The 23,741-nt window shown below is 43.2% G+C and overlaps 3 protein-coding genes across 10 annotated transcripts in view; 2 read left to right on the forward strand and 1 right to left on the reverse strand.

The window, feature by feature from the left end:
* Positions 1-1,902, forward strand: part of ppfia1 (PTPRF interacting protein alpha 1) — a 29,229-nt gene extending 27,327 nt beyond the window's left edge. For 3 of the 6 annotated variants that reach the window (XM_076155657.1, XM_076155661.1, XM_076155658.1), the window contains one exon: positions 484-1,902. In XM_076155657.1, coding sequence (XP_076011772.1) covers positions 484-545 — 62 coding nt within the window. In that variant the 3' untranslated portion in view covers positions 546-1,902. Of the gene's footprint in view, positions 1-171; positions 247-461 lie in introns of all 6 variants that reach the window. The other 3 variants (XM_076155662.1, XM_076155659.1, XM_076155660.1) reach the window with 2 other exon arrangements.
* Positions 1,903-2,878: 976 nt separating this feature from the next.
* cttn (cortactin) lies at positions 2,879-15,676 on the forward strand. Of its 3 annotated transcripts, XM_076155664.1 has the most exons (16): positions 2,879-3,030; positions 4,696-4,799; positions 4,905-4,978; positions 5,098-5,227; positions 5,668-5,778; positions 6,000-6,054; positions 6,774-6,884; positions 7,587-7,697; positions 8,610-8,720; positions 10,061-10,171; positions 11,933-11,988; positions 12,192-12,261; positions 13,119-13,375; positions 13,612-13,723; positions 13,813-13,881; positions 14,072-15,676. In XM_076155664.1, exons 2-16 carry the CDS (start codon positions 4,716-4,718, stop codon positions 14,206-14,208), a joined length of 1,599 nt encoding a protein of 532 aa, XP_076011779.1. In that variant the 5' UTR covers positions 2,879-3,030; positions 4,696-4,715; the 3' UTR covers positions 14,209-15,676. The 3 variants fall into 3 exon arrangements, with proteins under 3 accessions (XP_076011779.1, XP_076011780.1, XP_076011781.1); XM_076155665.1 differs by lacking the exon at positions 10,061-10,171; XM_076155666.1 differs by lacking the exon at positions 6,774-6,884.
* Positions 15,677-19,771: 4,095 nt separating this feature from the next.
* Positions 19,772-23,741, reverse strand: part of shank2a (SH3 and multiple ankyrin repeat domains 2a) — a 124,192-nt gene continuing 120,222 nt past the window's right edge. The window contains 1 exon segment of the mRNA XM_076156288.1: positions 19,772-21,805. Coding sequence (XP_076012403.1) covers positions 21,280-21,805 — 526 coding nt within the window. The 3' untranslated portion in view covers positions 19,772-21,279.

Genomic DNA, 23,741 nt, shown 5'->3' on the forward strand with positions numbered 1-23,741 from the left:
TGATAATGTGCTTCGTCATTGTTGCTACTTACTCAGAATTGATTGGCTCTGATTTCCAGGCCTGGTTCCTGATCTGCTCTAAATTCTTCTTGAATGGCTTTGCTGTGTCTGTATTATGCTGTCACTAATGGCACGTCTTTGCATGTGATTTTTGCCATCGCGGAAACACAGGGAGTCAGTCTATACAGAGGCTGGACACTGCCACAGTCAGGACCTACTCTTGTTAACACTCAGCACAACACAACGGTAAGAATGCGTCCATGGAACAAAGTTCTGTTCACTCGCTGCAGAACCGCTACTTTTTTTTCCTCACAGAAATAGCTTTCTTGTATTTGAGTTCATGGCTCTAATAACGCACGTTCACGCCTTTCCTCTCTTTTTCACTGTTTTGTCTCCTCCCTCCCTGGCTTCTGTCCTGCGTCCCCTCTTGTGTCTGTTCATCTCTCTCTTCCCCTTCTCAGTTTATCCTCATTATTTCTATAGGTAACCGTTGGTCAGAAGATGATGGGGAATTCCCTGCCTTCAAGACCAGGATGATGAACTGATTTGACCTGCAAGGGCACTAAAAACATGTTTTGTTTCTTAGTCATCAAGTCCTTACTCACCAATCACAGTATACCTAGTGGAAACATTCTAGATTTGTGTGTATTTGTTGTCATATTTATGTAAAACAATGGGACATTTAATTGATTTTAGCATTGCAAATCTCTATTCCCCCTAACCCCCCACCCTGTTCTTTTTAAATACATTTCCCCAGTGCTCCCATGTTAAGCTTAACTCTCAGATGTATGTAACTGAATGTTTCAACTGTCTGGAGTTGTGTATTGTATATTTTTACAAACAGACATTTTATCTAATCTTTTTTTATAATCCCGATTTATTGACAGATGTATGTTTTTTTTCCCCTTCTCTTTGATTTGAAATCTAATAATTGAATTTATGCTCTCTGATATGTGATATAAGTTAATTATGTATCCTTTGCCCTTTTAAACAGGTTTTAGCTTATTACATGTGATTTTGTGTAAATGGCTCTATGGTCAATGAATTTGTGAATATCACACAAATAGCTGGAGTTGTCACACTTTTTCACTGCGCAACACTGTGGTTGATCCAGCACCAGATTAGTAACTGCTGGCAAGCAATGTGTTGGTGGCAACAGATTTTATGTGAAAGTGATTTCTTTCCTTTTCTTTATTTTCCATATCTGTGATACCAAAATGAAACTCTTAAATTAAATAAAAGCCATATTACAGTAGCAAAACGAGGAGGGCTGCTTTCAGATGCAAGTGGAAACAGAATTCCAGGTTCTCCCTAGTTGACCTTGCATGTTGAAATCCTCTCCCCTCCCCACTCACACCCAGCCCTTTAACAAAGATGAACCTCTCCCACCTCTGGAGAAATGCACAGTCAGGCTCAGGCATATGGAAGGACTAAAACGTACAGATGGGTTTTACGCGTGGCTTCTCCTTCGATGGACCAACTTCACTGCGGCCTCAGTCGATCCCCGCTATGACTATATACCCCTCAAAGCGGTGTGATCCACCCACAAACCTTTTTTTTTTAAACTTTGTATGAATATTTCATATCAAGCCTTATTGTTTCTTAACTCATTCATCAGTCCTTTGTTCCTATTTATTATTACTCATTCACCTTGTGATTTGTCAGTTGCACGCTAGAGCTAAAGCCACAGTTTGTTCCTCTGTGTGGCAATGCTCCATATGTGTAAGTTTGTACTTTCCACCATTGTCATGGAATATGTCATAGAGCTGAAGAGTTTTCACCTTAATGTCCTACATACATTAGAAATGCTTTCCTTTTTTTTCTGTCTGTTTTTGTAATTTCATGCACATTGCAAATCATGTTGCTGTTTTTTTCCTGCTCTTGTCATTTGAAACTTCTGATCTTGTAACAAAATGATGTACAGTCTGAGTACTTATGAACTATTTTTATCACAGTGTTATTTATTGCTTACTTTCAATAAAATACTGAAACTTATTTTCCACTGCAAATCAAATGGCTAAATCGTTTGTCTTAAGACTTTCTTGCCTTTTCCTGTCGTGCTTTTTGCAGGTTTGTCATCGGATTTTATTCTGAACTAATTTTCCTCTTCCTCTCTTGCTCAGTGACGAGAGATTCTTGTTGGGTGTGGCTGGTGATGATTTTGATTTGAAGAGATTATATGGCAAATCCTACTTGACTGGCAATTGAGAAGTATGTTTTTATGGTGAAATTTGACTATATTTGTGTCTATTTGACAAGTTGTGATGTAAGGTGGCCTTCAGTGTCTTGAGAGGCACCTATAAATAAAATGTATTATATTTATTATCAATGATGTCAGACGAGAGGAGAAAATTTCCTCTCACTGGATAGCAGTTTAGCACTCTGACTCAACTCAGCCATTTCATGCCTTTTGAATTTGATGACATAAAGAACATGAATTACAAAATACTGCAAATCACAATTAACGCAAAATATTTTACTAATTGTGTATAACATTTTTTGCCTTGTTTGATATTTAAAAATATATTTTTTTTTATATAAACAGATTTTGACAAAAGGGTGGTCCAAATACCGAGGCATTACAAGTCGAGTCAAGTTAACTTTATTTTTAAAGCCGAATATCACTCGCCTATCAACGCCTATTCTGGAAAAAGAAGCCCCCACTGACCAGTTCATGTATTTGGTAAGATACTTGCTATAGATACAATGTCAAGCTCTATTGTCGCACACAATCAAATTTTTCACCATAGATTATTTTTCCTACAAAGCTGCAAAAGCATTTCTGTCCAGCATTTCACGTATGGTTTTTTTTTTCTTTCAATATTTGACATTTATTACGCCTTCCTTCAGTTTGCTACGTCACCGCTGTGACGTCTCGCCAGGCAGAGACTGGGAGAGAGGGATCCGGAAGCGGAGCACAGGAGCGCAGCTAGTTAGTCCATCCCAGCCTGTACCCTGAACGGCCTCTATCCTCCGGGGTATTTTGGAATATTTATTTTAAACTGGTCGGAGCTTCCTCTGTCTTAGACGGTAAGTGTTCTGCACTTAGTTTGCTAAATACAAAGCCTAACCTCTGAACGCGTCGCAGGCTCGCTGAGTCTGTAAATCGTACAAGCATGTTAGCTTAGCTGCCCGAGCTAAAGCTGGAACAGGAAATAGCACAGCCATCCAGGCAGCGCTCAGGGGTTTAAGCTAAATGTCCCACATTTCACACCCACTTCTCTCTTAACGTCGTATTCTCTGGACAGTATGGCCTAGTATCGTTGGAGCATTAGCAACAGTTTGCATTAGACCCTTTGTGATAAAAAACACGTTACGCAGACAATTGTGACATTGATCCCTAAAACGAACAGTTGAATGTTCCACACGAACATTTATATTTTCTTCTTCGTTGATTGTGTAACTGCAGAGCTTTGTTTTTTTATTATTTTTTTTATCGCAATCTAACCGACATTAGTAACGTTAGACGAGTAAATTTGCATTTCCTCGCGGAAATAATAAGGAAAAGCTTCCTGCTGCTCCCTTTTTTCCAAACCTTACCTGTTATTCAAATCAAATGTTAGGTTACATCTAATTGCGCTTTTCTTCTTCAGTCCCGCTGACACAGAAATGACAACTCACGACTTGGCAGTGATCAGAGGTTGGGTGTGGTTTGGTTGTGGTAGACGCTAGTGTCGTGTAACATACTGAGAGTTGGGACCGACCTGGGCACTTCCTGGTCTGCAGACCTCTGCTCCATCTCCTGGGCTGAAGAAGCCACGTCCCTCGCAGCTTCATTCCACTCAGATGTTGATTGTCCAGATTGTGCTGAGTCAGGAGTTCAGATTATTACCCAAAGTTATTTTCCAGTTAGACAGCAAAAAGCTGGAGGTCATCCAGAACCAACCGAAAGCAGCATTCGTCATTTCACACTCTTTCAAATCAGGCAAGTGAGTCCACATACTGGTATGATTTAGGAGTTCCACGATGAAGACAAAGAGAATTCAGAGAATGCATAAACCCACCACAGTAGTATAATAAGTAAATAATTTTACTTATTAATGGATTTTTATTTACCTGTTTAACCTGGTCCAAGGGTCTGGTTTTGTTTACGCCCTAAGCTGGTTGCTATTGGCAATTGCAATTTTCACTTCATCAAGCTGGTATGATTTTGAACTGTGTTAGAAGAAGAGCGATAGGATCTCCATTCACAAGGAGCGTGACTAAACTCCACACAGAAAGGCTACAGTCAACAGGCAGGCTTAAGTGCCTCCATCTCCTTATGATGGCTGTAAATTTGAGAGAATATGTCAGTGGTCTCTGGAAATATGTGGCCCCTGCAGGATGACTTCCTGATTTAAGAGTGAGTCAGACCAATGACCGCTGAGTGAAATGGATCATGTAGCTGTAGTGCCACAGTTGGAGATTTGCCTTTCAAATTTTGATGAACGACACAATGAAAGTGTCATCTTGACTTATTTGGTTCCTGTTCATGTCCAAAAATATATGAATACTTTTTTTCTTGGCTCACACAAACACATGTAACAAATTTGATGAAGATGAAATGAACCAAAGAAACCATGTGACTGAATCCAAAAGCTATAAGTCGTGGTTAAAATCTGAAATTTAAGCGAAACATTTGCTGCTATAAGACGATCCATGAACATCAGAAGCTTGTCTTGACACACAAATTTTGAATAATCTTTTGTCTTTCAGTGTGTGTGGTGTAGGGAAAGATGTGGAAGGCAGCAGCAGGACAGTCGGTCAACGTGAATGTGGATGAGGGGGGCGATGACTGGGAGACCGACCCTGACTTTGAGGTAGCTGTGAAACCGTTAATAAAACCCCTGACTCTCCCTTTTGAAATGCATCAGCTTCATCATTTCCCGCTCCCGTGTTTGTGACTGTGTTTTCTGGCTCTCTAGAATGATGTGTCAGAGAAAGAGCAGCGCTGGGGGGCCAAGACGGTCGCCGGCTCAGGACATCAGGAGCACATTAAGTAAGAAAGGGATCAGTTCTTGTTTACGGTATTCCTGTCATGAATGATTGTTTTAATAACCCACTCATTTCCCCAAAGCCCTTAAGTCTGACCCCTAACTTTGTTCTCTGCTGGTTCAGTATCCACCAACTGCGTCAGACGGTGTCGACGGAGCACACCAGCCTAAAGCAGAAGGAGTTGGAGAACATGCCCAATGCCGCACATGGATATGGAGGCAAGTTTGGACTGCAGCAGGACCGCATGGACAAGGTAACACAAACTTTTACATCCATTATTGTGCAGTTTTAAGACTTTAAAGGCTAATATTACTAATCACAGCACTGTAGACTGAGTTAAATGAGGTGCAAAGCGTTCAAAAGAGGTATTCTGCTGTCGGTTATATTTCTTTCACTTGCCTCAGGAGGTCAAAACTTAATTTAGATCAATTTTTCTGTTCTGGCTGCTAGGCTGTGCCAGAATATCTACTCTTTGTAGTTTCTTAATTAGTTAATCTATAAACAGTTGCTGTGTGAAAATGAACATTTTCTCTCGTCTTAATGATCTGAGCGTCCTTTCAGGCTCTGTGGTGCTTTCTGTTCCTCTTAGTTTTAGACTCACTCACTCCCTCCCTCCCTCCCTCCCTCCCTCACTCACTCACTCACTCAAAAGAGGACAATTCTCCTCATCTCTTTGTCTTTGTGTGTCTTCAGTCTGCTGTGGGTCATGACTACCAGAGCAAGCTGTCCAAGCACTGCTCCCAGACAGATACCTCCAAGGGCTTTGGAGGGAAGTATGGATTGCAAGCTGACCGTGTTGACCAGGTATTTCTGTAGCTCTGGAACAATTTGAGATGTTGTCATATTTAACGTTTGCTTTAAACACGTCCTAAAAACATCTTCGCAAATACATTGGATTTAATCATTTTCACCTGGAAAATATGAGTTATCTTCTTTGGGAGGTCTCCAAATTGTGAATTTAGAGAAATTATCATTATTATTATACACATTTAGTAGAGTAATTGCCCTTTGCTTTCTCGTGCCAGTCTGCCGTTGGGTTCGAGTACGCTGGGAAGACGGAGAAACATGCTTCTCAGAAAGGTGATGTCACAACTTGTGTCTTTTTGCACATCCGTCCTGTAATCTGCCTCCTCAACCAGGACTCAGAACTGTTTTAGTCCCGACCTCACCCATTCATGTCACCATCTAACTTCAATCTTTTTCCATCTAACTGGGTTTTGTTAATAGAGTGAGCTCTGGAAGTTGACCACAGTAAAAAGAGTTTCCAGCCACATTGAAGTTGATGAGCTTTTGGCTGGTGGCCAGTCTTACCACATTTGCTCTTGTTGTGCTTAGCAGCTAAGTTTCAGCTGTAAATACAGAACAGATCTGGGAAATGCATTTATGCTGTTATGCCACATGGATCTAATTCTCTTTGTTTTTGGCCATATGTTGCATGTTCTCTGGGATTCCATGGCTTCTTAGCTGTCAACACCTCTAAGCTGCCTCCCCATGACTTCAGCGTCATGTCACGTCCCTCATCTTCCCTAGCGTAATCACAGAAGTGCCCAATTCCATTTCTGTTCCTCACTGGTGCAGACACCTTTTTTGTTTGCACTACCAGGAAAACGTTGTCTTACTCATGCACTGTATTTAGAGAGATTGATCTCTGAAAAATAATAGAATTTGTGTCTTTATCTCAGTATTTTCATTCAGTTTTGTGTTGCCACTGCAAAAGTTTTGGAATTGGGCTCTTTCCACTGACCACTGCTGCCATAGCGCTTCACCCTGTCCTTTGACCCCCTTGCTGTGCTGTGTAGATTATGCCACTGGGTTTGGGGGGCGATACGGCGTGCAGGCAGATCGGGTTGACCAGAGTGCAGTGGGCTTCGATTACCAAGGCAAAACCGAGAAACACGAGTCCCAGAAAGGTTTGTCGTGCCGCAATCCCATTAGCCAGGAGAAATGTGGCAAATGGACACACACACACACACACACACACACACACACACACACACACACACACACACACACACACACACACACACACACACACACACACACACACTCGCAGGTCCAGGTGAATCATTTTATCTTGCATTACTCCCTCTTCCTTCATTCCTCAGCTTGTGCTTTCTTCCCGCTGTGATATAATGCTTTGTTATTATAGTTTTGATTTTTAGTTGCACATTTCTTCAGCCTCAGGAGTTGAATTGTTTAGATTTTCTTTTTGCACCAAGATGCCTTTCTTATCTGTAAATATGCCCCCCTGTAATGTCTAAGTGTCCATAATGTCTCTCTCTCAGTCTGCTCTCATCCAGCCAAACTTACTGGTTAAAAAAGTGGGTAAATTTATTCTTGAAATAGCAGCTGTACATCTTGTAACTGTAGATTCTGCAATGTACATTTAAGGACATTCTGACAGATGGAAACAAAGAAACAATTATGAGATTGTTACTTTTTTTTACCTGGAAAAGAAATGCAATAGCACATCTTCGAAAATGTCACTGGTTCCAAAGAAAAGTCCTCTGCCACTCATAAAGCTCCACTGTCTCTCTGGTTAACTCTCCCCCAGACCATTTCCTGTTTAAACTCTGCATTATTCTCTCCTTCCCTCCTCTGGCCACTGGCAGATTATACCAAGGGCTTTGGTGGGAAATTTGGCGTAGAGACGGACAAGGTGGACAAGAGCGCCATGGGCTTCGAGTACCAAGGGAAGACGGAGAGGCACGAGTCTCAGAAAGGTCGGTGTCAATGCTGTCGTGAGAAGAGCCCTAGTTACTATGGGACGCACATCAGCTATGTACAGATATTCACACAGAGAAGTTATCCATATTATTTAATATTCATACCTATTCATAATTAATCACCCGCACTTTATGATTGAGCTGAAACAGAATGTCTACCAAGTTTGACCTTGGCACTGCAAAATCAAACTTAACCCCTGATAACGATAACATTACCACAAAGAAATCAGTTATGCGCGACATTCCTTTACAGCTGTAGCTGAACTGTAACAGTGATATGTACACGTGTCATCATCAAGTTCCAGTTTTCATCATAACAATGTGAACATATCAGTAAAGTAAAGGACCACAGTGATCCAGTTTGCATTCATTTGAACAAAGGGTTCATTCATGATCTGTTCATACTTGGAGTTGGTATGAAATCGCGTCTCAGCTGCTCATATTGCAATATTGCTGCCTGTTTATTGACGGTGCATGTTGTGTGGATTAGCAAGGCCCCAAGCCAGTCACACCCCCGGCTTTGCTGTAACTTGCCCTGCTTCTCGTTTGCGAAATAGCTGAGCAGCTCTACCTGTAGCTTCTTGTCCGCAGCCGGCCAAGGTGTTGCTGCCTGGTTGGTCGACTGCAACACCACGTGGATACAGATTGACGTGGAAAAGAAAGCAGGGCTGTGTTTGCTCTCAAGCAGGGCGCGCTGTGATAACCGGGTCAGATTTGATGATAACAGAGCTGAAGATTTGAATGCGGCAGCGTTAGAAACAGGTCTATGTCAATACTGAACGCTGTGGTTTTGCATGATCTCAAACAACATAATTGGTTTACAATGAAAGAATAAATAATGATTTATAGCTGAAATTGAACATTTGCCTCAGGTTTAAGTGTTTCTCTTTGTCATATGCATTTTTCCAGACTACGTGAAGGGCTTTGGGGGCAAGTTCGGAGTGCAGACGGACAGACAGGATAAATCTGCACTGGGATGGGACCACCAGGAGAAACTACAGCTCCATGAGTCCCAGAAAGGTACCGCCTCCAACGTCCTGCAAGCTTAGCTGTAATATTTCAGAAAAGAGAACATATGTGAGACTGTGATCCAGAGATTTGTATATTCACCATCAACATCGGCCCCCAGACAAACCCTGGTCAACTCCTTCTGGTCGTTTTGAGTATTAAGAGTTTTTTGTCTGCAGACGCCTCTCTGTTCTTAATACTGTGTCAGCATTGGATGTCTGTGAATGTCAGGGTTTATCTACTGGACCTGATAAACGGTAATCATTCCTCCTGACCCCACTACAATTTAAACATGAGGAGAAGTACATACTCAGGAAACAGAACTTGCAATATGCTCAGATCTCTCTGTCAAGTCTATTTAGTCAAGTGAAAAAACTGTCACTTGAAAACTCAAAATTCTCGTTTCTGTCGTTGCTCATCAAAACATCCGTCTGCCTTTTTGCGAGCTCACGTTAGAACTTTGATCTGGGAGAATATCAGGCTAACCTCGGCTTTCACAAGCTCTCCGCCTTGAGTTTTGCAGACTTTTCAGTCAAAAGCCGCAGCCTTCCTCTCTCCCCCCCCCCTCCACGCTTCTGCTCTGATGTGGTCTCTTTGGGGCTTTGGATGCGGTCTTGTGACAGTTGACAACTTCCTCATCGGAAATGAATATCTCTCCGCAGATCACGATAGAGGAAACGAGAGTGCCGCTTGGGCTGATTATTGTGCGCCAGCCTTCTTGCGCAAATAATATCTTTAAATTCTCTTCAGGCTCCTCTTGATTGAAGAAATTCTTAGTTGACACACGGGTGATTACATACGTTTCCTGATAGGAATTGTCTTTTCATTGCCTTGTAGGAGCATAACAGTTTTTTTCTTTAAAGATCATGAATACACATGATTGATTTTTGACAGTAAGCAAACATGAACTGTTGACTTTGTAATCATTCCTGGAATGATGAGACAAAAACGAGCCACGCATGCTCGTGTAAAACAGAAAGAAGGGCAGAGGCAGAGAGGAGCGAACAACATGCGTCTGTGTTGTCCGGATCAAAGCGTGATGCGGGCCAGCAGACGAGGGGAGACTGCAGCCCTGAGGGTCTTGATCACAGCGTTCGATTGAATCCTTCAGTCTGAGTGAAGGATATTTAACACAAAAGACTGTTTTCAACATCATTTCAAACCGAAATAGGATCTTTGAGAGTTTCTCCTTCACTTCAGGTCCGTGTTTAGACCATGATGTGGCCTCGGACTACGGGGGGAGTTTCATGTGTGTCACTGTCCCCCTCTCTGTCACTATATATGTGTGTTTGTAATGTCAGTTGGTATTTGTCTGTCCATATATGTGTGTGTTTGTGTGTGTTATGTTGCAGACTATAAGCGTGGGTTTGGAGGGCGTTATGGGGTAGAGGCGGAGAAGCAGGACCAGTGTGCCCTGGGCTATGAGCACAAGGAGAACCTGGCCAAGCACGAGTCTCAGACAGGCACAGAACCCCTCCCCCCTCCCTTACTCTCCATCAGGAAAACCCCTACTGCTCCGCCTCCCCCTTGCAGTGACACCCCTTTGCTGAATACGCTTTCCTTTTACACCCTCCTCTGCAACAGCTGTTTCTCTTTAAGTGCCACATGTCCCCTCTGTCCGAGTCATGCCCCCTCCTCTTCTGTTACACTCCCTCTCACCACTGCAGCACTGACCAGTTACCAAAAGATAAATCTGCTGTTTTGTCTGCGTTCTGTATCGGCTGCGGTCACACAGTCAGCAGTGCTGGTTGCTGCTACTGCTGATGTGTGTGGGATGAATTTAAGAAGCCCAGACCACCTGAAAGTTAATCCAAACAAAACTACATGCAAGAAGGTTAAATATGGAGCCTGAAGCGGAGAAGGAGCTGCTTGCCGTACATGTTCTGTACTGGAAACTGGCTCTCCAATGCCAGGCTGGGACATTTTTCAAAATAGACTTAGCATTTGCAGCTTTTGTGTCAGACCACAAAAGCTTATCAGGGACAGGAAAATGAGGGCTAAAATCGCCTCCTTTGAGCTTGGCGTCCATTAGTTCATGATTAACTGCGTTGGGTCTGTGCTGCTAAGGTGCGGCAAAATTTCAAATTCACCCACATTGTTGTTTATTATTTTGTCCCCTTGCTGCATTTGGATGTCATCATTTGCCCCTCTCCTTTCTGCTGAAAACATTTTTCATTTTGGGTTAGGCGATGTCGACCTGCTTCCATCTTATGAGCGGTATAAAGAGCCTGGGATAGCGACCTGCTATGCACCATAGGAACAGGTTACCATGACGTAACATATGTGAAGATCCTCATTCATCCTCAAGCATTTAATCAGCCAATATTATTATGAGAGGACTCTGCTGATTTAATGTCTAACTTCCCCAAATTCAGGAGGTGTGAAAGTTAGTGAAATGTGCCGTTAACCCCTCCAAAAGGAAAAGCAAACAGTAGTTTAGCGTAGCTCTAGTGTTCACAATTGGCACCAATAAGAAAATAACCTGCGATAGTGATCCATAAAGGTTTCCCTGACATGTACATTTACTACAGCCTTTATTTCCCCTGCAAAGTAGTCTGACTTTAAAATCAGTTTAGAAGATAATGTTTTTTTGTCTACTTTGTATTGACATGTACAGTCTGACACTACAGTCTGTTGCCTAGCCCAGCAAACTCCCCTGAGTCACACTCCTGTTTGTAGCGCTGCCTTAATATGATTTGTTCTGCCGTGATACTGTTTGCTTGCTTATGCGTTGGTTCTGTGCATGATGACTGCACTGTCACACATGCACAGTGCATTTAAGCAAAGCCTCCCGACTGTAAACCCAAAGAAATGAACCCAGATGGCTGCCTGACCCCAAGTATCTGGCTTATGTCTGTTTGTGGTCATCCTCTTGTACAGGTTTGCATGAGCTGTAATTCAGTCCATCTCTAATGGCAGGAGCTTCCTTGTTTATCTCTTCATCGTCAAACTCAAACCACAGTCTGCTTTGTCTGAACTTCTACAGAGCAGATGGATTCATACCAAGCCCCAAACCCATGGCTCTTGCTGTGAAACATAGCCAATTGCAATAAAGGGGAAAATCAGGTCTGCCTATTTCCTGTTACAGCCGTTTGCACTGTATGGACCGGCAGACTCCGTGATCTGCTCTGTAACACAAAGTTCTGGTGAATGTCGACTGTGGTTGATCAGATCTAAAGCAAAAACACAAAATGACTTTCAACATTTCCACCTGTTGTCACCAGATTATTCCAAAGGATTTGGAGGGAAATTTGGTGTGCAGAATGACCGCATGGATAAGGTAAGGTGTGTGTGTGTGTGTGTGTGTGTGTGTGTGTGTGTGTGTGTGTGTGTGTGTGTGTGTGTGTGTGTGTGTGTGTGTGTGTGTGTGTGTGTGTGTGTGTGTGTGTGTGTGTGTGTGTGTGTGTGTGTGTGTGTGTGTGTGTGTGTGTCTCTACATGTGTGGAAATCTGTGTCACGTGTTTTGTCTCTGTGGTGCTTCAGAGTGCAGGGACCTTTGAAGATGTGGAGAAGCCGGCCTCATCTTATCAGAAAACCAAGCCTGTGGAGGCCGGTAAGGAACCAGCAGCTCCGTCTACACTGACTGACCAGAAAATACAAACACCTCTTATAACATTTCACCTGTTTTACCCAGTGAAGTTTAATTAAGTTGTATAGTCTGGCGACCTCCGCCAAGAAGGTTCTAAGCAGCATGTCACAAAAAGTTATCAACAGATTTCAATAAAAGTTAGTGGGCATGTTAGACGCAAACTGAGAAAGAGCCCGTTACGTTTTGGTACAGGGGAGGGGAGAATTGGAATGTTTGCATATGACTGTGGCTGATCACAATTGTGGCAAATGTAATTTGCGGCCCAAGGTTGTTGGCATAGCAGCTAGTATCATTCTATTGAGCAGACATCATCAGTGTGCTAGAGGACATTTGTGAAAGGAGAGTGTTTCTGAATAGAATGTTTATTGATAAAGAGAGAGAGAGATTCACATAATACACTTTGTGACCTGACCATGTTGGTGAAGAGGGGAGACACCAGGATAACAAAGGCAAGAAGCCTCTGAAATAGTGGCAGCGCATTCAAATGAACTGACTTTGGCGATTCTCATTGACATGATCAGTCTTCGTAAATACGCTGCACAATTGAAAACGTGACGATTTAGACATTTGCGGCCTGCTTAGTAAAGTAACTCTATTCCTCTGATATAACACAGTGATGTAATGCAAACTCAAACCTCAAACTAAACATCAAAAGCAATGGCAGTGATGAATCAGCATGTCTGTAACAGTGCTATGGGTTCACTGAGGGCGGGTGTGTTTCAGGGCTATTCTACTTGATAATATCACAGTATCACAAATTGTTCTGGTCATTTGTCACTTCTTTTGGAGGTTTGCCACTCTAAGGATTTCTGTCTCCCCAGCTGGCAGCAGCACAGGAAGCATCAAGGCCCGATTTGAGAATATTGCGAAGCAGAAAGAGGAGGAGGACAAAAAAAGGGCAGAGGAGGAACGAGCACGCAGGCAGGCGAGGGAGAGGGAGGAGCAGGAGGAGGCCCGGCGCAAAATGGAACAGACGCCCAAGGCTCCCTCTCCTGCCCCTGCCCCAAGTCCCAGCCCAACTCCCAGCCCAACTCCTGCAATCCAGCCAGAACCTGAACCCGAACCTGCATACATACAGGTGAGCTTAAGGACCGTGTGTGTGTGTGTGTGTGTGTGTGTGTGTGTGGTTGTGTGTGTGTGTGTGTGTGTGTGTGTGTGTGCTGAAAGAATCTTGAGGGCTGATCACCTCATATACTCATGCTTCTAGCTGAGCTGTTGACCTGAGAGTCAAAAACTCTATGTCAGTGACCGAGTTTGCACCCACATGACCTGAAAAAGTGTTATTATTGCGTGTGTCTGTTTTGTCTGTGTTAGAACACCAGTGTGCACGAAGATGCTGCTGAAGAGAACGGAGAGCGGCACTATGAGGCACAGCCACAGCAGGAGGAGCTTTACCAGACTCCCGCCGATGATGCTGCAGCAGGAGGTACAGCAGATGTTTCCCTTGTGTTTGTTAGTGATACCTAGGTTACAAATTGGTGAGACCTTTATGGATAGAGTTGTGTTCTCTTGCAGATGGCCAGCCGTACGAATACAGCGAGGACCTCGGGGTGACGGCAGTGGCCCTGTATGACTATCAAGCAGGTGAGACTATAAGCTGAGCGGTTGCCGCTGGGCCGCTATTTCCTGATAGATTGACAGTATTGAGAGTGAAATGTAAATCCGCTTCTAGAGGTTTGCTGCTGTGTTTTTCCTCTCTGTTATCCGTGACGGTGAGGAACAGAAGGATCTAACAGTGTGGTCTTTGCCACCGACCTGTCTGTGTGCATTTCAGCTGGTGAAGACGAGATCTCCTTTGACCCCGATGACATTATCACCAACATCGAGATGATTGACGAGGGCTGGTGGCGGGGTGTGTGCAAGAGTGCCTACGGCCTCTTCCCTGCAAATTACGTGGAGGTCCGGCAGTGATATGGCATATCTCAAAACGACTTGTCTCCCTGTGATTGTGCAAAAGCGGAAGGAGACACTTAGTATCCCTTTCCCTGTCACATTTCCATCTGTCCTCACCTCATCTTAGGTGCTTTGACACTATGCCAGACATCAGCGGGTGTCCTTCTCCTTGTCCTTCTCCTAATTTAAGTTTATTTTATTTCCATGCAGCAATAGACAGGGACGAAGAATTCTATGGTAGAATGATTCAGCTCTCATTATCTGCTTAAGCTTTGTTCTGCACTTCCTGCTCTGCACCAGTTAAAGCTGGAAGAAAAACTGGGCTGCCCACTGCTTCCTCAGTGCCTGTGACTTTATGGAGTGTGGTTCATTCAGCCTCCAGCTCCACCCCAACATGAGCGACGTGTGAATCAGGGGAAGGACGAGCAATACAATTCCTTGCCAGTGAGAAGCTACAAATCGGCACACGGCTGACCCCACCCCCACCCCGCCCCCCAGAAAATAAATAAATATATAAGAATAAGAAGTATTGGAGTTTGTCATCACAGTGATGATCAGGTATCGAGTTACTCTGGCTTGTGGTTTTTAGTCTTACCAAAGATTGCAGAAATGAGCCAGATCCTGGGATATGAGTCATGTACTCAAACCGTTACTCAAATAGAGCAGAAGCATTTCAAATGTAGACCCCCCACACACACACAGCACTTCAGAACACAATGTTTATATTGACGGCTATTTACAACCAAGTTCCTTTAAGCCCGGTACATTAATCGTGGACCAAATCGCCTCTGCTTCTTGGTCTGCCTGCTTATAATTTGCTCTGTTGCACAAGAGCCCCCCCTTCTAATTTAAGCTGCACTTGTTGATTCTTGATATAAAGTTAAGGTTTGTATTTAGCTTCATTTAGTTTGTCCGTCGCCGAGTATCTTCCTGTTTTTCTGAACACATCAGTTTTAGGGTCGATTGCATATCATAGATAAACAAGGCACCTTCCTTTGCTGGTGTTTCAAACTGTACACAGAACTGTGGCAGTCATGTCAAAAGACACTACTGCCATGCACTGTGGCAAATCAAATCCTCAACAGAAACACTTTATAGTATTATTTTAGTCATTTTCGTAACCTAAACCACTTGGTGATTACTCTTCTTGGAACCATGTACAGAAAGATCGTGATTTGTGAAGCTTTGGGGAGTTCTATAGATTTGAGAAGAGATTTTTATTCCCTATGTCTGTGTTGCTTGGATGTTAACAAGACTCAAGTGTGTCCGGCTCATGACCAAACAGTGTGTGTGGTGGTTAGAGAGTGAGCTATTTATGTCCAGAGGACATGAACAATAAAGATGAGCTAGTGGGCTTTATCGGGCTGTAATGAAAGAGGCAGTGTGATCTCAAAACACTAATTATTTTGAATAGGTAACATGCTTATCTATTTGACTAGTGTAGCTTAAATGTGGGGTTTTATAATAAAAAAGTGACCTTTTCAAATGCATTATTTTTTATCGGTTCATTATTTGAGTCACATTATTTACCTTCTTGTTCTTTTTTTTTAGTTTCAATAAATAAACTGAATCGTATGTTTGATGCTTCATCATTTCTGCTCATGTATGAATTGATTCCATCATTATAATCATTCAGACAGTGACATTTGACCTCAAATTGTTGGAAATCCCAAAACAATCAAAATAATTGTGGGAGATTAAAGTCTCCTGTGACTTGCGGTTCAGAAGTTGCAGGTCAAAACATCCAAGTAGTGATTACAGCACCACCATCAGGCCCACCAGTACCACAATTTACAGATATTTTGAATTGCTAAAATGCTAAACCTCATTCTCTGAACCAAATGTCATGTCACTCATTCGACAAATTGACAAGTTCAGGTAGTTGGACCCCATTTGTAAATCCCATCCACTATTTTTTGCAAAACTCAAAACACATTTTCATTCATCGAACATTCAGCACTGTGATGTACACGTGTCTAATGATGCAATCAAACCAATTTTACAGAATATAAGCCATTTCAGAATGCACACGTGGCAGAGTGGACGAGTTTGAGTTTAAGAGGTGGTGGACAAGGAAGAAGAGGTCAAGGAAGAGCATTGCCTAGAACAGTCATTTCAGATGAAATTTAGGCAACTGTGATTGAACATGTTCTTGTTCACGGAATGACAAGCACAACTCAATCTGAGCACATCCTCAGTGGTCTCCATAAAAGGATTACTGTAAACATTTCATTCAATACACCACTTTGTCAATAGAACGGGAACTGCAGAAAACATTTTACATAAAGAAGTAATGGCTTTTCACTGTTATGGCACCTCAGTGGTGGAATGATCTCCTGACTGATGTCAGGACAGCTGAGTCGCAGCTGGACAGCTGATATTTCAGACGCAGCACCCAGGCTGCAATGGCATGAATTTGTGTGAATTTGGGGCAAATTGGGGAATAATGACATTTTGGTGAAAAAGTTGACCCGGCGGTCAACGTTTTTTTAAAGTGGAGAAAACTTGAAAAGCCCATATCTTGGACAAGGAAGGAGTGAGAGAGCTCAAATTTCAGACAAAGCCTCTGGGGGTCACGAGGATCCATTGGCATGAGTTTGAAGAAATTTTGGGGAAATTTTGGAGAGGTAAGGGGGGACCCTTATCACATTTGACATTTTTTGGACGGGCCATATCTTGGCCTAGGAAACACACAAAAAGCCAGAAATTCATACACAACATCCCCTTGACACTAGGATTCATTGGTGCAAGTTTGGAGCAATTTTTCCACACCTTAAAAACACCAACCTTTTTACCTTACAACCTTTTAAACCTTAAAAACCACCAACCTTTTAATTCACCACCCTTTTTAACCTTAAAACCACCAACCTTAAAACCTGAACCCATAAACCTTACCTGGCATCCAGCTGGTCTCTCTGAGAGCCCAGATAGAGGGAGGGTGGGTCACAATTCTGTGGGTCTTAAAGCTTTTTAAACCTTAAATGGTTGGTGGTTTTAAGGTTTAAAAGGTCTTAAGGTTTATAAGGTTTCTCTCAGTCAGTTTGGGGGTTGAACGTTGAAGACCCCTGCACTAGACCGTCATGGCGCAGATATGTTTATGTTATAAAGCAGGGATATTCAACTAAAATTAAAAGAGGTCCAGTAGAGAAAATGTCTTGAAGCAAAGGTCCTGAAGATCATGTCTAACTATGTAGTGTGATATTTAAGTAGCCTAGTTGTATCAACATCTGCATGTAATCAATACCCGACTGTCAAATCAAATGAATTTAGTACGATTCAAAAACGTTTTGACGATATTTATTATATATTATATTTTTAAAAAGTTTTGGAACCACTGTACTAACCAATACGAGTCAGGCACAGAGCATAAGGAGTGAGAGGAATACAACAGTAGTGCAATATCATATTTATTTCTTACAGTGAATTTTGGTTGCCATACAAGAAGTCTTGAGGATTTTGGGGGGGAGGGGCGGGAGGAAGGAAGAGTGCAGTTACAGGAATTTCTCTCTCTTTTCATTTCAGTAATTAGTTGACTCTATGGTGATTCAGTAGCACAAAATTACAGCAACATAGAAAACATGAACACAACTCTTTGCACAAATTACCCCCCAAAAAACAAAAACATCTTAGCTTCTATGAGGACTTAATCAAATAATAAAATCTATCAATGAAAAAAAGAAAGAAAGAAAAAGAACAAGTACCCAAATGTTGGACAATGATAAGGTGGGAGCAGTGTTTCGAAGGGGAGTGGAAGTGGGTTAGTGAGCCATGCCGGTCCTAAACATGGCCTGGTGGACAGCCACGCCACGGTGATGCTCTTTAGATTCCTACTACTCTACTCAGCTCTATATTTCCACAGAGAAAACAGCTTGGTGATCTGTTGGTTCCCATAAAAGTCAACAGCCACCACTATTCTTTTTGGTGGATTTATGCATGTATACACATATATAGTTTTAATATATCTTTCTACAATGATGGCCTGCTTAGATTTACACAATTGTCTTCATTTACACACGTTGCACACCCTTGACTCAGGTATTCCAAGAAATGAGAGAATTCTAGTCAGGCAGACGGTGGTCAGAAATACCTGGTTTTTGTGGTCACCGATTGGCCAAAATATCTTAAGTCTACTACAGCGGTAGAGTACCTAGGCATGACTTCATTAAACACTGACAAGTGGTCATATTGTGATATATAACTTTAAAATAGGAAAATAAAACACAACCAAGAAGATTCATTCAGAATAAATATTGCTTCTTACATAACCCATAAATCTAATAGTACCCACATTTTAACTATATAGTATTTGTTTTTGGCAATCCACACATGAGTGTTGAACACGTTTGTTCAGATAGCCTCTATAAAATTTCATAGAACTCTATACAAATCTTTAAAAATACTGTGCTTTTCTACCCCCTCAGACACTTTGTTGTTAGTTTGAAAATAAGTTTTGTCCAAACAGGAACAGATTATAGCAGCATTGTCCCGTGCGAGCCGTCCGTCTCGGCCCGCCTGAAAAAGGTCACTCTCTCTCTCTGTCGACCGCCAGTGATCCCTTTGTCGTCATCTGTTCATCGGTACACTGCCACACAGGAGGAGGACGAGGGGTCACCAGATGAAGGTGGGGCCTGGATCATTCCTACCTATAACTTAGTGAATGCAAACATACAGCATAATGTTCACAGAACACAGAGTTGTGTTGTATGTTTCATTGTCTCCCCTCAAAGCTGCACCTAAATGGAGCTGTGGAGATGTGCGGTATGACAACAAATAAAAAGGGGTGACTTTTGTAATGACTGTTTTTCTTTAAAGTAGGCTCTTAGATATATAGACGTCTGTGTGTCAGGTGGAACAGTGAGCTGTTTAAGGCGTCCTCTGCAGGATGTTGGGCAGTGAGCAGAGCCACATCAGGTCATCAGGTCAGCTCTGGCAACTAGAACAGAACTCTAATAGAATTTCTTTTTTTACTCTAAACCTTTATCGGAGCTATACATATAATTAAATAGACACTTCTGATCCTGTTAGACACTCTTATATACACGATTCAACACAATACTGTATTTGTGACCAGCCTTTACTCAGTTTCGGCCTCTGGAAATGCTGGTTTCATTTGAATTGGACAAATTGGAAACACTGCTGTCACTACACACAGCAAGACTCAAAAGGACTGTAATCAGCGTTTCCTTTGCTTTAGGAGCTGAGTATCGTCAAAAACTTGCCAACACATCTGGTAACACATCTGGTTGGAGTTTTGCAGTCCCCCTGTCCGCTTAGGCCTGATGGCAGCTGGCCAATCAAAACAGAGTATGATTTGTGGCAGGGCGGCTCAAAGAGGCTGTACTGACAAAACAAAGGGAGGCCCGTTTTCACCCAGTGTGTACAGTAGGGCAGGGGAGAACGCAAGTGCATCAATGTGGAGTTTTTTTTTTTTTTTGCACATTTGCACATATCTAACAATTAGTCGTATCCCTCCGGCCTTCTTCACGTATTGTGAGCAGATCTGTGAAGGCTGTTTAGGGAGAGAAGCTTGGTCTCAAACACACTTTGACTCGGTCTGCGACTGAACAGACTCTTTCCACTGCACAGTATGGGAGTCATCTCGCTGTTGGGCTCTCAAAATTCTTTGTAGTTCTGTTGTAAAAACCTCAACTTCTACCATTCACACACACACAAACACACACAAACACACACACACACACACACACACACACACACACACACACACACACACACACACACACACACACACACACACACACACACACACACACACACACACACACAGCGGGTGTGTCAATCATTAGTGTTATTGTTGTTGGGCCAAATGAATGTCTAATGTTGACCTGCTAATGCTGGAGTGGAGGGAGATTTAAAAGAAGGAAGTAGAAAAGGAGAGAACAGCTCTGGTTTCCCTCTACTGTGGCCTGTATGGATCTGTGGATAGACTGGAACTAACTGGGTCTAATGACATCTTGGGTCAGATGTTTAACACACACACACACACAGAACTTGAAGGAAAAGTCAGGAGAGGACAATAACAACCCTTTGGTCTGAGATGTTGGGTCAATATTTGAACAATCTGAACGTTCATGTCGCTGTTCCTCACACTTTGTTACAAACGTCCTCATTATTACTCTTGGACTCGTGGATATCGGGGGATGATGAGGTGGCGGCCGGGCGGGTTTTTACTGGCGCCCGCTAGAAAGAAAGACGAGATGGAATGGCAACCACCGCTGGCCACTCTGCTCTTTCTCTCAGGAGAGTAGTAAGGGTGTGTGTGTGTGTTTCTGTGTGTGTATAGGTGCTCAGGATGTTTGTGAAGACAGCGTGTATTGTCTTGTTTGTCAAGATGTGGCTCTGTGCACAAACGGTGCGTGTATGTATCTGTGTGCATGGACACAACGTATGGATTAGTATTTGTTTGAACAGGTCAGCTTATGTTCATGTGTTCAGCAAAAAAAGGAAATCGATCTCGGATTTTCTCTACAACCTTAGACACACCCAGAAATATAACTCTGGTAGGATTCTAGTGAAGAAATATTATTCTCTGAACAAACTAGCAAAGATAGAAAAGGAGCAACGACCAGCTCAGCTGGTTTGTCATGCACCCACACTGAGGTGTACGGAAAAAGTCTGAAGTATTCCAAAGCAGGTGGGTGAGAACGAGTCTTTAAGTCAAATCAACTTCCAGACAAGTTCTTTCTCCAGAGGTTGAGGACCAACTTTTCTTGAGTTTTTTCCTGGGTAGTCCTTCATTCTGGCCTCCTCTGCTTTCTCTCTCCTGGATGTGACGAGGCAGCTACTCTTTCCTCACTCTTCCCTCCTGATATCCCATGATCCCCTGATGCTCAGCACAGTGGGAAGGAGGAAGAGGCCGGACGAGACCAGAGCACTGAGATGAGGGCGACCAAAGAGGATGAGACGGGACAAAAAAACAGCAAGAGGCAACATCAGTTTGGACAAAACTTTAACCCAGGTCCATCATTGGAGATCATGACTGATGAAGAGATTGGTCAGTGATGGGTAACACCTCCCTCTCCTTTGCCCTGATTCCACTTATCCCGACCCCCACCCCCCTCTCCTCGGGGCTTATCTGTCCTGCAGCAGCTTGAGGGCCCTCTCGATGTTCATGCGGTGGCCCACCCTCGTCACACCCAGGTCTATCAGATCCTCTTTCTGCAGAGAGAGGAGGTGGGCACCCTCAATTTCATTGTCCAGGAAAGCGTCCCTGTGCTCCCCCAGGTTGAGGCTCTCCAGCCAGTCCGCCACATCATGCTTGCTCCACAGCTCCATGGGCTTGGTGGCGAAGGGCTTCCCAGAGGCCGCCACCGCCTGCATCAGTGTGAGCGGCGACGGCGAGCGGGAGCTTCCGCTGCCGCCGCATGAAGAGCTCAGGCTGTAGGCGCCACCGCTGCCCATGGGCGGAGTGGGCAAGCCAAACACGTCTGTGAGCGTGGGCGACACAGAGGGCGGCAGTGAGGAGCAGGGGGTCAAGGAGGAGGCGGAGTCTGGCGGGCTGCAAGGGTGGGTTTGTGAGGGGAGGCTGCTGGGAGGGGTGGAGGTGAGGGCAGCAGCTGTGGCGTTGCTACGTATTCCTGAGTCTTCAGCAGGAGGCCTGCAGGGAACAGAGAGGAGCTCAGGTTAGTTTGGGCTCACGTGCTGCTGAGATGGACGCACATACATGAAACACGGCTCTAAAGCTCTAAAGCAGCTTGTGCCACCACTGAACAACAGATGAATGCTGGATAACAGGAATGCTCATTGTCTTCATGGACAGTTAAACCCCATTGATGATCAGAGACTCATTGTTATGAACTTCTTCCTCTGCTACTTTGATGGTCTGTTATTACACCCTGTGTGTGTGTGTGTGTGTGTGTGTGTGTATGTGTGTGTGTGTGTGTTTGTGTTTCTGCTGTCTTTGAATCATTGTGAAACTATTTTCAGGAGCTCATCTTGGCCAATCGTTAATCAATAAATCATTAACCTTATCCTTTTGGGTTACTATTTTAATACTGAAATAGTTTTTCTTTCAATACTTTAAAAACAAACAGTTATTAGTCACATAATGTTTGTTTGTTTCAAAACTAAAGTTTCATTTTATAGCCCTTCTGTATTCTGACATTGATCACACAAACTACTGGATCCGTGATAAATCATGGATCCAATGACTCTCCATCCTTACGGATCACTAAGGCCTTTCAGCAGACACCAGTAGGGGATTTTCACACTAAAGTGTCAGGAAGTTAGAGCCAGTTGCTGGTAGAGATCCCCTCAATATACGTCTGGCTTTGGAAAGACATTTAACATTCATGTCAAATGTGTTAAGTCTGTAATAATGGCCCACAATAAGCAAAAGCACTGGTATAGTCATGATGTGTATGTTGTCTTGAAAAGTTAAAAGATGAGATCATTATCCTCCGGCTGGCCAATTCATTATTGAAGAGCTAGACAGTAATGCTGTAATGCTGTGAATAGAACCCTAGGTGGCAACATATCTATACTATTGCTCAACTGACAGCAGCTAATGTTAAACCACACTGGGCCCAAATTTCAATCTTTTTTCAGATGCTTAACTTTATACTGAACTAAAGCTGAATAGTTTCTTTTGTGCAGTGATGATGTCATAACTTTTCAATGAATGCGGCTGGCAAAATTGAAGCAAACTTCAGTTTAGGGGGAAATTTGTTTTGGATCAAAGAAATGTGATTCATTGAGGTTTTCCTCTACATTGGCAGGATATAAAGGCTTTTCCAACGTCAAACTGACATATGAATGTTATAAAACTCAGGAATGTGAGAAGATAATAAATGCTGGTGTATGACAGAATGAGTGAAGGAGTTGAGGCCTCTGCATGCTCACTGCTGCCAGAGGGAAGCCTGCAGCTTTCATTTCAGCCACTAACTCTAAATGGGTCTGTGAGTGTGTGTGTGAGTGTGTGTCTCTGTGTCTCTGTGCACACAACAGCAACATGCGGAGGGGAAGGTTAGCTACTCTAACCTTTTCATAGCCTCGCATATTTCAAGGGGGAAGCAAACAGAATATTGACGTCATACGAGTGAGGAAGCCATTTTGGAGTCAAATAAACCCTCTGGAAACGACGTTCTTCATCCTGGAAAAGCCAATATTAAACTGGCTAAATATGAAGTGTGTGATTCTTGCTATTGCTGACTTAATTATTAAGAAAACAATCCTGTTCAGAGGACCGAAACACAGAAAAGACTTTGACACAGTGAGAGAGACATCAACCTTACATTACCTGCGATCCCACATGGAGGAGGTTGATGGATGGAGCAAGCTAAGCAGTGACAAAGAACGACACGCCCCACCGCAACACACACACACACACCACGCAGAATAATCACACCATCCTTCACCATGCCCTCAGGATTTGTCCGCTGTACACTGATGATTCTGCCAATTATGCATTGATTGAATTTGTGCTAACGCGAAGCGATTCGGTCTGAAACGAGCCAATTCAGACCTCCTCTCTGTCAAATGGTACTTTTCCACCATTTGCCAGGCCCTGCGTTTATCCTAGTTATTGTTCTCCG

The sequence above is a fragment of the Genypterus blacodes genome, unplaced genomic scaffold, assembly GCF_046128005.1.
Source record: "Genypterus blacodes isolate CSIRO-AG114 ecotype Tasmania unplaced genomic scaffold, CSIRO-AGI_Gbla_v1 ptg000067l_1, whole genome shotgun sequence".
Lineage (NCBI taxonomy): Eukaryota > Metazoa > Chordata > Actinopteri > Ophidiiformes > Ophidiidae > Genypterus > Genypterus blacodes.